The 15,028-nt window shown below is 41.2% G+C and overlaps 1 protein-coding gene across 1 annotated transcript; it reads right to left on the bottom strand.

Moving 5' to 3' along the window:
* Window positions 1-540: 540 nt before the first annotated feature.
* LOC146658100 (uncharacterized) lies at window positions 541-11,070 on the bottom strand. Its single transcript, XM_085426520.1, has 5 exons — window positions 11,022-11,070; window positions 9,530-10,153; window positions 9,169-9,213; window positions 7,323-8,522; window positions 541-2,159 (listed from the first exon to the last, which is right to left on the bottom strand). The coding sequence occupies exons 1-5, from the start codon at window positions 11,068-11,070 to the stop codon at window positions 541-543; spliced, it is 3,537 nt and encodes a 1,178-aa protein (XP_085282646.1).
* Between the last annotated feature and the right edge of the window lie 3,958 nt (window positions 11,071-15,028).

Below are 15,028 nucleotides of genomic sequence, written 5' to 3'. Positions count from 1 at the left end.
ACTGGACAGAAGAGTAAAAGCAAAGCAACCTACAAGTGCTACATTTACAGGAATTGCTGTAACACCTCCAATTGCTTATTTGTACTGTGCTTTCATTTCAGAGTGCAATGAGATATTAAACTGCACAATTTTCAATAAGAAAAATTGGGATGTTCTAAATCCTTTGACCTGTAGTGTATATAAACCAAATGAACCAATGAAGAAGTATACAGTTATTGAGACCCCTGAGAATGTGTTACACCATAAAAACATAGCCATCAATACGTCTTTGAGAAATTAAGAAACATTAAGAACTTACATTGTGTTTTTATCTGCTCGAGCAGAGCTGAGCCGATCATTAAATCCCATACACAATTTCGCCATCCTGAATTTCTGTATTTTTACGTTTACATGAACTTATAAATTAATCTGTACTGGAGGTGTGATTGATTCCCAAAATGTTTCAGCCAAATTTCATGAAAATCTATCCAGTGTTTGTTGACTTTCAGTGTGAGCAGAAGTGTTGGACACAGGTAAGTCTGGCCTTGCTTTTACAATAGACTAAAAAATATGACAATCATCATTGCTTTTGTTTATAAGTTCTTGTATCAGTTCATTTATTTCTTTGTCATGTTTTTCCTCGAGGTCCTCCTTTTCCTCTGGATCGTCCACATGCTTCATTTCCTGTTCATGCTTTTTCAGTAGCTTGCGGACTCTTTTTGTGTTTGCCCTCTTTTTGGTGAAACATCTCATTAGGTTATATATCTCTTCTTTGTGTTTTTTCATTTGTTCTTCTTTCTCAGCTTTTAGTGCTTTTAAGATGTCATATTGCTTATCTTCGGCTGTCCAGTCCTTACCTTCTAACTCTTTCATGCATTTCTCCCTGAATTCGTTGTATTCCTCTGCTTGTTTTCTGGCTTTTTCTTCAAATGTTTCCTTCATTTCCATCAGTTTTTTCTCATAGTTTTCCTCCAGTTCCCTTTTCTCTTTTTCCCCTTTTTCTGTTAACATCAAATCCTTTTCTTTTACTTCTTTCTCAAGAACTTCTTTTTCCTGCTCATATTCTTTCAATTTGCTCATCATTTTCTGCTCCTCCTGTTGCCTCACTTCATTTTCCTGCTCTCTTTTCTGCCACCACTCTTTTTGTTCATTCTCCCATGCCTGCTGTTTCTCTTTCATTTCTGCTTTGCTCTGCTCCAGTTGTCTGTCAATGATTTGTTTTGATTCCAGTTCTTCTTTCATTTTTACTTCTAAATCTAAAAACCTTTGTTCCCAATCCCTACGCTGTGATTCTTCCTCTTCTTTCTTCTCTCTGTCTTCTTCATCTCTTGATTCTTGTTCTCTCTTTCTTGTGGTAAGCTGTTTCTTCACTTTTTTAAGCTCTTTGTCTCTTTGTTTTCTTTCTTGTTCAATTTCTGTTTTCTGTTCTTCCATTTTTTTCTTCATTTCTTGCATTTCCTCCTCATGTTGTCTTTTAAGGTCTTCCATCTCTCTGTTTATTTCTTCCTCCTTCTCTTTCAGAATCGTCTCTGTTTTTTTCTGGATCGCAGCTTCAGCTTCTTGCAGCATCTTATTGGTGAAGCAACTTCCACCATTTCTTTTGACCATGTCATCGATCTTTGTTATCAGCTCAGTGACTTGTTTCCGGTTTTGTTCATCTAAGTTATTAAACACCTGGTATCTCTTCCCACAATCATCAGTCAGCTTCTTAAAGGAATCATCAGATTTTGCAATGTAATCATGAATGGACTGCCCCTCATGTTCCAGTGAATCTCCTCTTGTGAAAAGAATGATGGTGAATTTTTCAGAATTCTTCCCAAAGCCTTCCTTGATAAGTTTTAATGCTTCCTTCTGTTCTGGTGTGATTCTCTCAGTCTTTAAAACCAGCAGGAAGACGTGTGGTCCTGGAGCCAGAAGGCTGACACATTTCAGCATCTCCTCATTGATCTCTTCATGTGACAAACTGTTATCAAACAGTCCAGGAGTGTCGACCACAACAACAGGACGACCGTCCACTTCACCGTTTTCTTTCTGACAATGTTTGGTGACAGATTTGGGGTTATTCTCAGCTTTGAACTTTTTTTGTCCTAGAATGGTGTTTCCAGAAGAGCTCTTTCCACTGCCAGTCTTACCTAGCAAGACAATTCTGAGAGGCTCTGAGCTCTGCTTCTCTTCATTACCTGTGAAATAACAACACATTAGTTAAATTGCAGGACAGTCCAATAGATAATGTGTTGCTGAAAGCACAATATATTTTAGATGTCATTACTTTTTGTCTTTGTGTCTAAAGTTGAATCTAATAATCAGTGCAAGGGATTAATGGGAGCTCCACGCTGCTTTTATCTCATTTTTTATTCAATTCCACCAGCAGCACCAGAAAAATAAAGAAGGAACACAGGAAAATACAAAGAAGGAGGAATCCACAAACAGTTTACACAATCCACACTTAAGGTTGCTCTTAATGTAATTATTAAAAGAACAAACAACAACAAATCAAACATTAAACAACATTATTGAGTAACGGCTAGAAAGATGTAGGAGGATCTCAGGGGACACGAGGAATGTAAAAGAAAACAAAAGCTGTTATTTTACGGCCTAAATCTGCTACAGATAAACGTTGTGTCTGTCCATGTCAAAGAAAACCTTATGATCTTATAACTGAATTCTGTTACATTTAGTCCCTATTTTTCAATTACACTTTCAAATTCATCTAATTCAAAATCTTGCTTTCACTGTTTTTGCATTTTTGTCTCCCAGTCAGTTAGCACCTAGTACACTATCTTTATATTCATTTCAAGCTTTTACTGAATTTTTCAGGCCATGCATCTTTCCACCTTTTAATCTCCACTTCAAACAGGTTGCCACATCCAAAGACTTTATTTTCATGGTCCAGCACGCTGTTTGCTGTTTTGGGTTCTCCTTTCTGTCTAAGCTGAGCTAAGCAGGTTAAAATCTGCCAGGAGGCGGCCACGTCTGTTCCTGATTGTCTTCATCTTCTGTCAGTACTTAACAACCAACTCCAATGATCACTCTATGCCAATCTGGCTCTCTAGACTGGTAATCTGGCATCTCCTTGTTTTCCCCCAGGACTCTCTGTCTGACCAAAGAGCAGCTTCATTTCCAGTGCTACCTATTAATCCCACTTGAGTTATTAAGTTAGAGATGGACAGATGGAGCCTTGTGAAGGTTTTGAGGCTATTTCCTGATTGTTGCTCTGAAAAAGTTCAGAGCCTTAAAGTCCGACCTTACCAGTGGAATCGAATGGTCATCTGCAGCTACAGAAGCAACAAACTTCCAAATGATTCACACAACTGGTTGATTTCAGTTCCAACACAAAATGAAAAATTCAGTCTTAAGCAGTTGTGTCTTCATTCTAAGAATAATTCCCCACACATGAAAGTGTTCATGTTTACCCTATGACACAACTCACCAGGGGAAAACAGACCAGTGGCTTCCTTTCAAGTACCTCTTCTGAACCAGCTCTCTGGATCAATTCAGTGGATCTCTTTTCTGTGGACTCCTCAAAGCTAGCTCGCCTGTCCTCTCTCTCAGTGACCATGGCCCCAGGATTTCACATGGCTAAGTTCACCTCCAGTTACTCTGTGGCTTCATTTAATAAACCTTGTGAACTTTAAATGTGTCTGTTTTGAGTCCTACTGAAGAGTCCAGTTAGGTTTATTGACATTTTGGAAACAACATCATCAGCAATCTGATAATTTCCCACCGGTATCTTTCTTCTAGCTCTCTTTTCTTGTTTTGTCCCCTTCTCTGTCTTCCCTTTTGTTTCTCTGTATTCAAATCATAAATGGGTTAATTAACAGACACTGTTAGATTTGGGTACTTACACTTCTTCAGAGACACTGCCTTCGTTTATTTTGCTACTGATGGAGCTGTAGTGCAGGTTGCAGAGACATGCCCCAGATAATGCCCCTTCTTATGCTGCCCTGTGAGATCAGTTGCTGTTGGGACTACAGGAGAGCCCCATAGCTCTGGCCTTGAAGGTATGCAAGAATCCAAGAAGATTTTGCTGCCATATGCCAGGAGAAGCTGCTGCTGGATTCAGAGCATGGACATGCCCAATCTGAGGTAATTTGACATATGTGTAATAATGTATGTGGGCCCATTAAATCTGAGCAGGAATCAACCTGGAGAGAGGTGCTAAACTGGAGATATTAGAGGATGTTTAGTCACAGATGAAAGGATTTGGGTGGCCAGAGCCCTGAGAGTGTTAAAGAATGGTAGAGTCCCAGTGCGAGCCTATAACCTACACTCCTATAATCCATAGGTCTACCAGAAGCTGGGTAAGCTATACTGTGTGAATGAGTCAAATGTGCATGGCCCTGGTGACCTGAGTTTTTCCCTTGAAGCAGGCAGAGTCATGGACAATGTTGCCACCTCAGAAAACAAGGAATCGTCAGCAGAGATATGCAAAATGACTAAAAGACTTGATCGGTCTGAGTCCCAACAGGGAAGCTGGTGTTAGGGAGAGGTGTTAACCCCTGCCTCCTACCAGGTCTGTGTGTAAGGCAGTTATGTGAGATAGTTGTGGTCTATGGGCCACATTTTGTCTTGGGGAGAAAAAAGGATGGAAGGAAGGAGGATGGAGGAAACTAAACCCTGTGCCGCAAAAGGATGCTTTCCCTTTACCCCAAATAAGAGAGACACTGACCAAACTAACCCGAGCTAAGTGGTTTTCCACTTTTGACCTAGCCAGTGGCCACTGGTAGATCGAGATGAACCCAAGCGAGAGGGAGAAGACTGCATTTACTGCCCCCATTGGGTTATTTGAGTTTGAAAGAATGTCATGTGGTCTCTGTAATGCTCCACATACACTAGTCAAAAGTTTGTACACCCACTGCTTTAATGTTTATCTTTATTTTTACTACTTTGGACATTACAGACACATACTAAAGACATCAAATATATAAAGGAAGAGATCGGGAATTGTGTAGCAAAGAAAAAAATGATACATAACACTAAACATGTTTTATATTTCAAATTCCTGAAAGTAAATCGTAAATATATGGTAAATAGCCTGCATTTGTATAGCGCTTTACTCAGTGCCTAAGGACCCCAAAGCGCTTTACACTACATTCAGTCATTCACCCATTCACACACACATTCACACACTGGTAGCTTCTCTTTGCTTTGTTGGCAGCACTGCAAACCCTCGGCCTTCTCTCAGTGAGCTTCATGATGTCGTCACCTGAAATGGTTTCACCTCACAGGTGTACCTGTCAGGGATCATTTGTGGAATTTCTCGCCTAAATGTGGTTGGAACCGTCAGTTGTGTAGTGGAAAAATGAGGTTGGTGCACAGCTGACAGCTCTATTTGACAACTGTTAGAATTCATGTTATGGCAAGACCCAAAGATCAAAGTAAAAAGAAACAATAGTGCATCATTATTTTAAGAACTGAAGGAGAGTCAGTCTGGAAATCTGCTAAAACTTTGAATGTGTCCCCAAGTGCAGTCGAAAAAACCATTAAGGGAATGAGGAAACTGGTTCGCATGAGGACTGCCCCAGGAAAGGAAGACCTCCTCTTCATAAACTTTTCAGACTGTGTGAATCAGGCCTTTATGGTCAAATAGCTGCTAAGAAACCACGACTAAGGAAAAGCAACAAGCAGAAGAGATTTGTTTGGGCTTTGCTGGTGACACTGTTGAGGATTTATTCAAAATTGAAGGCACACTGAACCAGCATGGCTACCACAGCATCCTGCTGCGACATGCCATCCCATCATGTGTTTTTCAACAGGAAAATGACCCCAAACACACCTCCAGGCTGTGTCTGGGCTGTTTGACTAAGAAGGAGAGTGATGGAGTGCTGATGGCCTCCACAGTCACCTGACCTAAACCCAGTGGAGATGGTTTGGGATGAGATGGACCGCAGAGTGAAGGCAAAAGGACCAACAAGTGCTCAGCATCTCTGTGAACTCCTTAAAGACTGTTGGAAACCATTTCAGGTGACGACCTCATGAAGCTCATCGAGAGAACACCAAGAGTGTGCAAAGCAGGAATCAAAGCGTGTTTGTAAGGATCTAACATATAAAACATCCATCCATCCATCTTCATCCGCTTTATCCGAGGCCGGGTCGCGGGGGCAGCAGCCTAAGCAAAGAGGCCCAGACCTCCCTCTCCCCAGCCACCTCCTCCAGCTTATCCGGGGGAACACCAAGGCGTTCCCAGGCCAGCCGACAGATATAATCTCCCCAGCGTGTCCTGGGTCTGCCCCGGGGCCTCCTCCCGGTGGGACATGCCTGGAACACCTCACCCAGGAGGCGCCCAGGAGGCATCCTTGTCAGATGCCCGAACCACCTCAGCTGGCTCCTTTCGATGTGGAGCAGCAGCTGCTCTACTCTGAGCCCCTCCTGGATGGCTGAACTTCTCACCCTATCTCTAAGGGAGAGGCCAGCCACCCTTCAGAGGAAGCTCATTTCTGCCGTTTGTATCCGCGATCTCGTTCTTTCGGTCACTACCCACAGCTCGTGGCCATAGGTGAGGGTAGGGACGTAGATCGACCGGTAAATTGAGAGCTTCGCTTTTACACTCAGCTCCCTCTTCACCACGACGGACCGGTGCAGCGTCCGCATTACTGCAGCTGCAGCCCCAATCCGTCTGTCGATCTCCGGCTCCCTTCTCCCATCACTTGCGAACAAGACCCCGAGATACTTGAACTCCTCCACTTGGAGCAGGAACTCATCCCCGACCCGGAGTGGGCACTCCACCCTTTTCCGGCTGAGAACCATGGCCTCAGATTTGGAGGTGCTGATTCTCATTCCCGCTGCTTCACACTCGGCTGCGAACCGTTCCAGTGCGAGCATGTTTTGAGTTATTTCACACATTTTTGTTTACTACATAAGTCCTTATGTGTTCATTCATAGTTTTGTAATTAGTTATGTAATAGAATGAGGATAGAAGTGGTGGAAATGAGCTTTCTCCAATGATTCGCTGGCCTCTCCTTTAGTGATAAGGTGAGGAGTTTGGCTATTCAGGAGGGGATCAGAGTAGAGCATCTACTCCACATCCAAAGTTGACTTGAGGTGGTTTGGGCATCTGACAAGGATGCCTCCTGGGTGAGGTGTTCTGGGCATCTCCCTGCAGCAGGAGGCCTGTGGGCAGGACATGCTGGAGAGATTGTATCTCTCAGCTTGCCTGGGAATGCCTTGGTGCTCCCCTGAATAAGCTAGAAGAGGTGGCTGGGGAGAAGGAGGGTTTAGGCTGCTACCTCCATGACCCAGACACGTATAAGCGGAAGAAAATGGATGGGTTTTACATGCTCTAATCTATTACTGCTGACATGAATGAGTATAGTGTCAATCTTTGATTCTCCATTTATACTTACAGTTGGTGATGGTTTTTTTCAGTGTCAGAAGTTCAGCTTGTTGCATGTTGATACATTTCGCTTGCTCTCTGATTTTTTCTATTTGAGCATGTGCAAATGTCTCTGTTGTATAGCAGTATGATCTGGCCACGGTGTGTCTCATTTGATCCACATGATGAAAAATCTGAGTGATCTGCTGTTTGTCCTTCATGTTGAGAACAACTGATCTTCCTCCACAGCTCTCACAGAGCTCCTGGATGTCTTCATTATCCTTTAGAAAGTTAACAGCAGCTGGATCTGTAGGATCTGAGTCCACAGTGAACAGAATCATGGTGAAGTCATTGACTCGAGAGCTGAATGTGTTCTGGATGGTCTTTAACGCTCCCTTGTCTTCATCAGTGAGGGGAGCCACAGGTAGGACCAGGATGAAGGCATGGACACCCTCAGGATCACAAAGGGAGATACACCTGAGTGATTCCTCCATCACTGCCTCCTGAGGTTTTCCATACAAGGCAGGCAGCTCCACCAGGGAAACCCAACGTCCACACACCTCTCCCTGATGTTTAACACACTCTGATGAGTTGGAGGCTGAATGAAGCTCAGTCTGACCTAAAATGGCCTTGGCTGCTGACGTCTTCCCTGCTCCTCTCCTCCCACACAGAACCAGGTTCAGAGACGGTTTGATCGGTTCAGACTTTGGTTCTGTGGTCTTTTCAGTTAATCTGAGGAAATTCCTTCTATTTTCATGCATGATAGCCTCAATCTTATTCATTAACAGTTTGAGGTCATTTTTATACATGCCATAGTGTTTTCCTTCACACTTCTTAAGCAGCTGATTTACAGTGAAGTTTGCCTCCACCCCCTCCTGTGCAGTGATGAGCATTGAGTGTTTAAAGGCATCTTCACCAAACAAACCCAGGATGAAGTTCAGCCTTCGTTTCTTCTCCTCAGTGACTGAAGGCTCCACTATCAGCAGCAGAACATTTGGTCCAGGAGGACAAAGACTCACACAGGTCTTCATCTCCTCTCTCACCGTCTCCTCAGACAGACTGAAGATGTTTGGAGTTTGAATGACTGTTAAACTGTTTCCCTCCCACTCTCCAGAGATGGCCACACAGTGATCAGCTCGTGGAGGTTTCTGAACTTTTCCTGTGATGAAGCTGCTCAGTGTCCTCTTCAAATCCTCTTTTTCTCCCAACAGCACAATCCTGAGAGCAGAGGCTGTAAGAAAATGTGAATATTGTTTGATTGATATTGGGAAAACATTTTTTGGAGAATTGTCAGGTGGCTTCAGAAAGATTTCAAATCCAGTGAGTCTCATCCCAGAAACTTGATAAAACTATGATGTACTTTTGTATAACGGATTTAACAGCAGAGAAACCAAACCAAATGTTTTTCACTTCTGCTTTTTTCCATTTCACTTCTCACATTCATAGTTTTCTGTCATCAGTCAAAAGGGATTTTCCTAAACTGTGACTGCACTAATAAAAACACAATAGCAGCAAACATATTTTAAAAATTACCAAAATACTGCAAAACGTTGCTCTGAGCTGATAAAAACAAAAGCTTTAGAGGTCCAACACCCGTCAACTTGATCTGTATGAGGTGGGTGGAGTGTGTGGATTGCATCAAATTCCCGGGTACAGATACATAAACACCACCCAGCTGAGGAAAGCTTTCTCCCAAGAGCTGTGAAAGCCATCAACCTGCCCTTCCCTCTGCTTTCATTTTTTATATCTTTCTAATAAAAATTTCATTTATTTATTTATAATTTTTGTATTTTATATATTTTTGACAGCACCACTGTAATTTTTGTTATGATCTAGCAACAAAATGACAATAAATAAATCTTGAAGTTCTCACATACCTCTGGGCAAAAGTTTCCTTTTACTTTCAGTGTTAGAGCTCCGTCCTAAGATGACACACAGACACAAATCAATCAAGCAATAAATTAATGTCATCCAATAATCAAACATAATGATGTTTATTTATTAGTGCTGTCAGCGTAAATCTTGTTAAAATGACGTTAATGGCATAACCGCATTTGCGCGGCTAACGCGTTAACAAGCTAACCGTGCTAACGCATTAACACTGTGCAGCCCTCGCACCGGGCGTTAACTCGCTAACAAAGATTTGCCGCATTAATGCAGTTATGGCGTTAACGTCATTTTAGTGAGATTAACGCTGACAGCAGTAATGTTTATATTTATTTCACACGTCCCACTTACCAGGATCCGAGTCAACAGTTCGTGTTTCAGTGTTTTTTAGACTCCAGTGAACATTCGGTGAAGCATCCACATATAGATCACAGCTCACATACTCTCCATTGTTCTCTTTGACTATTTGAAACATGCGTGTTAACAGCTGTGAGCGCTCGAGGTTCTTCTGCCACAGAAACCTGCCTGCACATTTTTCTATCATGTCCTTTAAGGGTGGATGGTTCTCATAACTTTCCATGTAATCTGAATTCTCTTCTCCTTTGGGTGTTAACATCAGAATTAGTGAATGCTCAAATGACTGCTCGCTGAACAGCTGGAGGACTCTGCAGAGTCTCTTTCTGTGGTTCTCAGTGAAGTCTTCAGGCTGCAGAACCAGCAGGAACACATGAGGTCCAGGATCAGAGAGCCTCACACAGGTTTCTACATGTTCTCTTAGTTTTTGTTCAGAGATGTTGGAAGACATCATGTCTGGGCTGTTGATGAGAAGAATTTCATTCTCTCCCAGCTTTTCTCTGACTCGAAAACAGCAGTCTGCTCTTTCAGCTTTTAACCCAGTTACTCCCAGTATGAAGCTCTCCACCACTCTCCTCTCACGCCAGTTATTCCACAGGAGAACCACCCTAAGTTCAGACACTGACAAAAAAAAAATCAGGACACAAAATAAAATACCACAAGATTAATATCACAAAATAATATAGTGATGTACATTTACAGATGAAAGAAACTGAGTTTTTGCCCTGCACCAATTCTCCCTTCTTTGCTCTGTGGCACAGATCATTTACCTGAAACACTCCTAATCCACAGTGGACTGTGCTGTATCTGTTCATTGAGTCGTAACAAGAGTTAAGCACAGCAGGGTTTCAATAACCTCCAGACAACTAATGGGACAAACTGCCAGCACAGACAGTAAATATCAGAGTTATTACAACTCTGGGATGTAAGTCTCATGCTGGGACTTGTATCCCATCTGGAGAAATGAGCCTTGAACTTTAACCAAAATGCATTTTTTGAAGTTTCATTCTGAGAATGATCGAAAAACAGAAACATGCAGTGACTCATCATCAGCTGAATAACTACAGCCATAAATCCGGCTGACAGTGTAATCATGCATGGTTTTAGTTACCGATAGAGCATCACTGTATGTAACCTGCCAACAAACAATTAAATCACAGCGAAGAAGAAGAAATCTGTGACTGTCTGAAACAGCAGGTAGTGAAGGGCAGGTGAAGAAGGAAGGGTGGAGTGGGTGGAGTGTGTCGAGGGATTTGTGAGCAAGAGTGAAAGTGAAGGTTTAAAGACTGTAGTTGGATATTTTTCCAGGTAATATTTATGTTAAAAAAGTAAATTCTCTCACTTTAAACACTCGATGTGGTTTTTATTTTTAATTGTAAATAAAATAAGCATTTGTGAGATTTGCCACTTATTGCGTTTTGTTTTTAATTTCGTCTTCACACAACATCCCTGAATAAGTTTGTGCACACAGTAAATACTGGTTACTTACCAGGTGCTGCGGTCTCCATTACGTCATTCAGCTGTGGACCTGCTGCCATTAAATAAGGAACCTAAGAAACAACAAGAGGAATTTTTACATGTTTCATGTTTGTTTGTTTGTTTGTTTGTTTGTTTTTTAAAAACATGAAACAGGTGGGGGCTTGGTGCTTGTGTGTGTGAGGGGGGGGGGGGGGGGGGGGGTACCAGGATGCTTCAGGTGCATGTGATTATGCGTACCAGATGTTGACAGATGTTTGTTATCTCTGCCTCTGCTGATTTGACTTTTGCACACATTACATATAACTTTGGTTTCATCTGCAGCACTGACTGTAAAAAGCTTCCACACAGAACTTGAGTTTTTTTGGCTGGTGGAGGACCAAGAGGTGGATCAGCAGCAGCAGCACTCTTTTCTATTTGATTGCCCAAATCCATGTGAGCAGTTTCAGCCAACACCGTTAAAAAAAAAAAATCCAAAATACCAGTAATATTCGGGCAGCTGGGGCGCCAAAATAATACCAGAAAATAACAGAGAATAACTTTCCCATGAAAATACGGTTATTTTTGGTAATGACAATACAGTTTGTTGCCCTACTTTTACATGGGATTTTACTTTTTTCAAGTGCTTTTAAACATTAAATTAGGAACATTTTAATGTGATTGAACAATGAAATTACCTATAAACAAGGTCAATGAATGCGGCAATATGAATAATAATACTTAAATGTACAGAAATATACAGTTAACAGTTGGTTTAAATAATAATGGATTGCATTCAATGGCAGCACGGTGGTTAGCACTGTTGCCGCACAGCAAGAAGGTCCTGAGTTCAGTTCCACCATCAGGCCGGGGTCTTTCTGTGTGGAGTTTGCATGTTCTCCCCGTGTTTGCGTGGGTTCTCTCCGGGTACTCCGGCTTCCTCCCACCGTCCAAAGACATGCAGCTTGTGGGGATAGGTTAATTGGATAATCCAAATTGCCACTAGGTGTGAATGTGTGAGTGAATGTGAGTGCGAATGGTTGTCTGTCCCTGTGTGTTGGCCCTGCGACAGACTGGCGACCTGTCCAGGGTGTACCCCGCCTCTCGCCCTATGACAGCTGGGATAGGCTCCAGCACCCCCCGCGACCCTGAAAAGGATAAGCGGAAGCGAATGGATGGATTGCATTCACGCAGTGCTTTATGAGACCCTCAAAGCGTTTTACAATTCCACTTTATAATTCTCCTCTGGCCATCACCAGTAGGTGGCAGGTGAAGCGTCTTGCTCAAGGACACAACGACCGAGAGTGTTGGAGCCGGGGCTCGAACCGGCAACCTTCTGATTACAAGACGAACTGCCAACTCTTGAGCCACGATCGCCCTAAATAACAATAATAATTATTATTATTTGATGTAAAAAAAAGTTTATAAGAATGATTTTATATATTTTTCCATATCATTACATTTGAATTTAACAGTTCAATCTTTCAAATAACAGACAAATATTTGTGAAATTATGATACATTTGTGAAAGTATTTTAACAATCTAAGTATGCATATGTACAGACAAATACATTTAAAAATACAAGAAAATTATGTTTTATTACATTTACAGTGATTTTACGTTAATTTACATTTGAAATGTAAAATCAGTCTATTGAGGTGAATTTAATGATATTCTAGAAGAACAGTACAAAACTGTAAAATACTTTTATATTAGGATTTGTTTTTACAGTGAAGTTAATGAGTGAAGGGAAGCTATGCTAAGGTTAAGTGGCCTATAGTCTACATCTTCCTGTCTGCAAAAGACAGAGTAACTTAAACGTACCATATAACTCCCACAATTCGACACAACTACACAAGCATTGATTTAACCTTTTAAACCGAACGTTAACTTTACTCTGTCAACAGTCTGTTGTCTAAATTACTGAGCTGACAGAGTTATGTAACTGCAGACGTCAGTAATGCAGCGTAATTGAATAAACTCCCGATCTTCAATCTTTTTTCGCTCAGCCGAGCCTCTCTGTTGCTGTGTGGAGCAGCCGGAGTCACTCACTCATGCACTGTGGTCTCATAAGGAAACTCAGCTTTTTGATATAACGTTTTTTTGTTCCCGAATACAAATATTTTTTAAAGTATTTGTTCGAAATAAGTATTCGGAAAAAACACGCTATTTGTGCCTCCACCCCTAGTTCTTATATAGCACCATCTCAATAAAGTTGTTACTTCCTCTCTTCTTCTTCATTTGGGTCGTTTTCACCAAACAGATGACTGATCTCAAGCTCACCAAACTTTGACAGTCTTTAGAAAGAAAACTTTCATCTGAACAGATTAACAAGATCGCCTATTTATACATTTATAACTAAGTCTGACTACTTTACTCAGCGATCAATCAACAATTAAAAAAACAGGGAGTATTGCCAAAATTAGCAACATCTGTCTCAGAGTGAATCAGAGTGAACATCTCTGTTGCTTCCGTATATTATTAAAGGCTCCCTGTAAAATACTGCAGTGGATGAACTGACAGGGGCTAGAAGGGTCAGGTGACCCCGGACCCTCCAATAGCTATTGGCTCAGACATCATGTGTTTCTTTCAAACAAGCTCTTGCTTTGATTTTCGGTCCATATTATGATAAAATATTTACAGTGTAAACAGCCCTCAGATGACTGCGGTGATGAATTATTGCCACATTAACAAAACTGACTGAACTGATGGAGAAAAGCTGTGTTGATCATTTCTGTTGGACATTTCCTGCTTAAACTTTCAGACTTTTAACTGAGATGAATCTGTATTTGTGGAAACAGGATTTGCTCTGCTTGTTTTACATCATGGAGAAACCCTGAGGTGTGGCTCAGGTCGCAGTTTTTCAGTTTGCTGGACTGTTGGCTTCAAAGCAGTACAGCGTTCACACGATCGCTGATCAATCATACCTGACGTTCAGCTTTGAGAACTTTGTGGACTCATGTTAAGGAATTCAGGAAATTTCTTGGATATTTTTCTGAATAAAGTCAGATAATTATATCCAGTTTACTGAAAACCTGAAGCTGTGTAATTAAAGTAATTACAAACAAAGGAGCGACTAAAAATAAAACTAATCCCAGCTGAGCCGGTTAAACAGCTTCATCCTGTCGCTGCTCTGAACCTCCCAAATGAAACAGTTCACAGCTGAAAGTAAAAGTCTGCCTGAAACTTTTACTTTAATGCTCAATGTTCAAACATTTAGACGTTTCTATGAAACTGACTCATGTCATCATCTGATGCCACTCAGACTTCAGTGTTTGTACTCTTAACATTTGTTAGTGTGACAGAAAATACACATTAAAGTTTTTGTGTCTCTAAGAGTGCATGGTTTGAATTACAGAATATTATTATGGGAACACGTTTAATGTCTCCACCTGCTTAAATGATTATCTCACTATTTTCTAATTCATCAAATATTCACGAGTGACATAATATCAAGTGGACTTTCCATTAAAAGTTCATGTTTAAACAAAGTACAGATTATTATCTGATGATAGTTTATGACCACATGTGTTAATCTTTATTTTCATTTCCTGTGTAATTCCAGTCCATGAGATCACTGCCTCATCACGCTGTGTGTACAAACTGTGAGACGCACACCTCAGCTTTAAACATGAGACAAACAGCTTTGCTTTGACACTGTGTTGTTGTTTTATTCTGCACTGAAAATACATGAGCCACTAATGTCTAAAGCACAGAGACATTAGCTGAAATTACTTTATAAATCTATGTAAAGAAATAATGACAGTTAAAATTACATCAGCAGTAGGAGACAAACATTCAGATTTCTTTCAGCTGACTGGAAATAAAACAGCTTCAGTCTTTCTTCTTCTGTTTCAGTGGGATTATCAGTGAATGGTTGTTATGTATTATTAATAATCACGTTCAGTGCTGTTAAAATAAGATCAAACACATACTGAGTACAGACAGGACTCTCATATAGACCTCATATTAAGAATGAGTCCAGAAAGACAAACATGAAACAGGTCAGACAGTCCTGAGTTCTTCTGACTGAGATCACA

This window comes from Rhamphochromis longiceps, linkage group LG12 (assembly GCF_057381845.1).
Source record: "Rhamphochromis longiceps isolate RC_006_pf linkage group LG12, R_longiceps_female_GT1.1, whole genome shotgun sequence".
Taxonomy (NCBI): Eukaryota; Metazoa; Chordata; class Actinopteri; order Cichliformes; family Cichlidae; genus Rhamphochromis; species Rhamphochromis longiceps.
The sequence above is the reverse complement of the archived record's forward strand: the minus strand, read 5'-3'. Positions and strand labels throughout refer to the sequence as shown.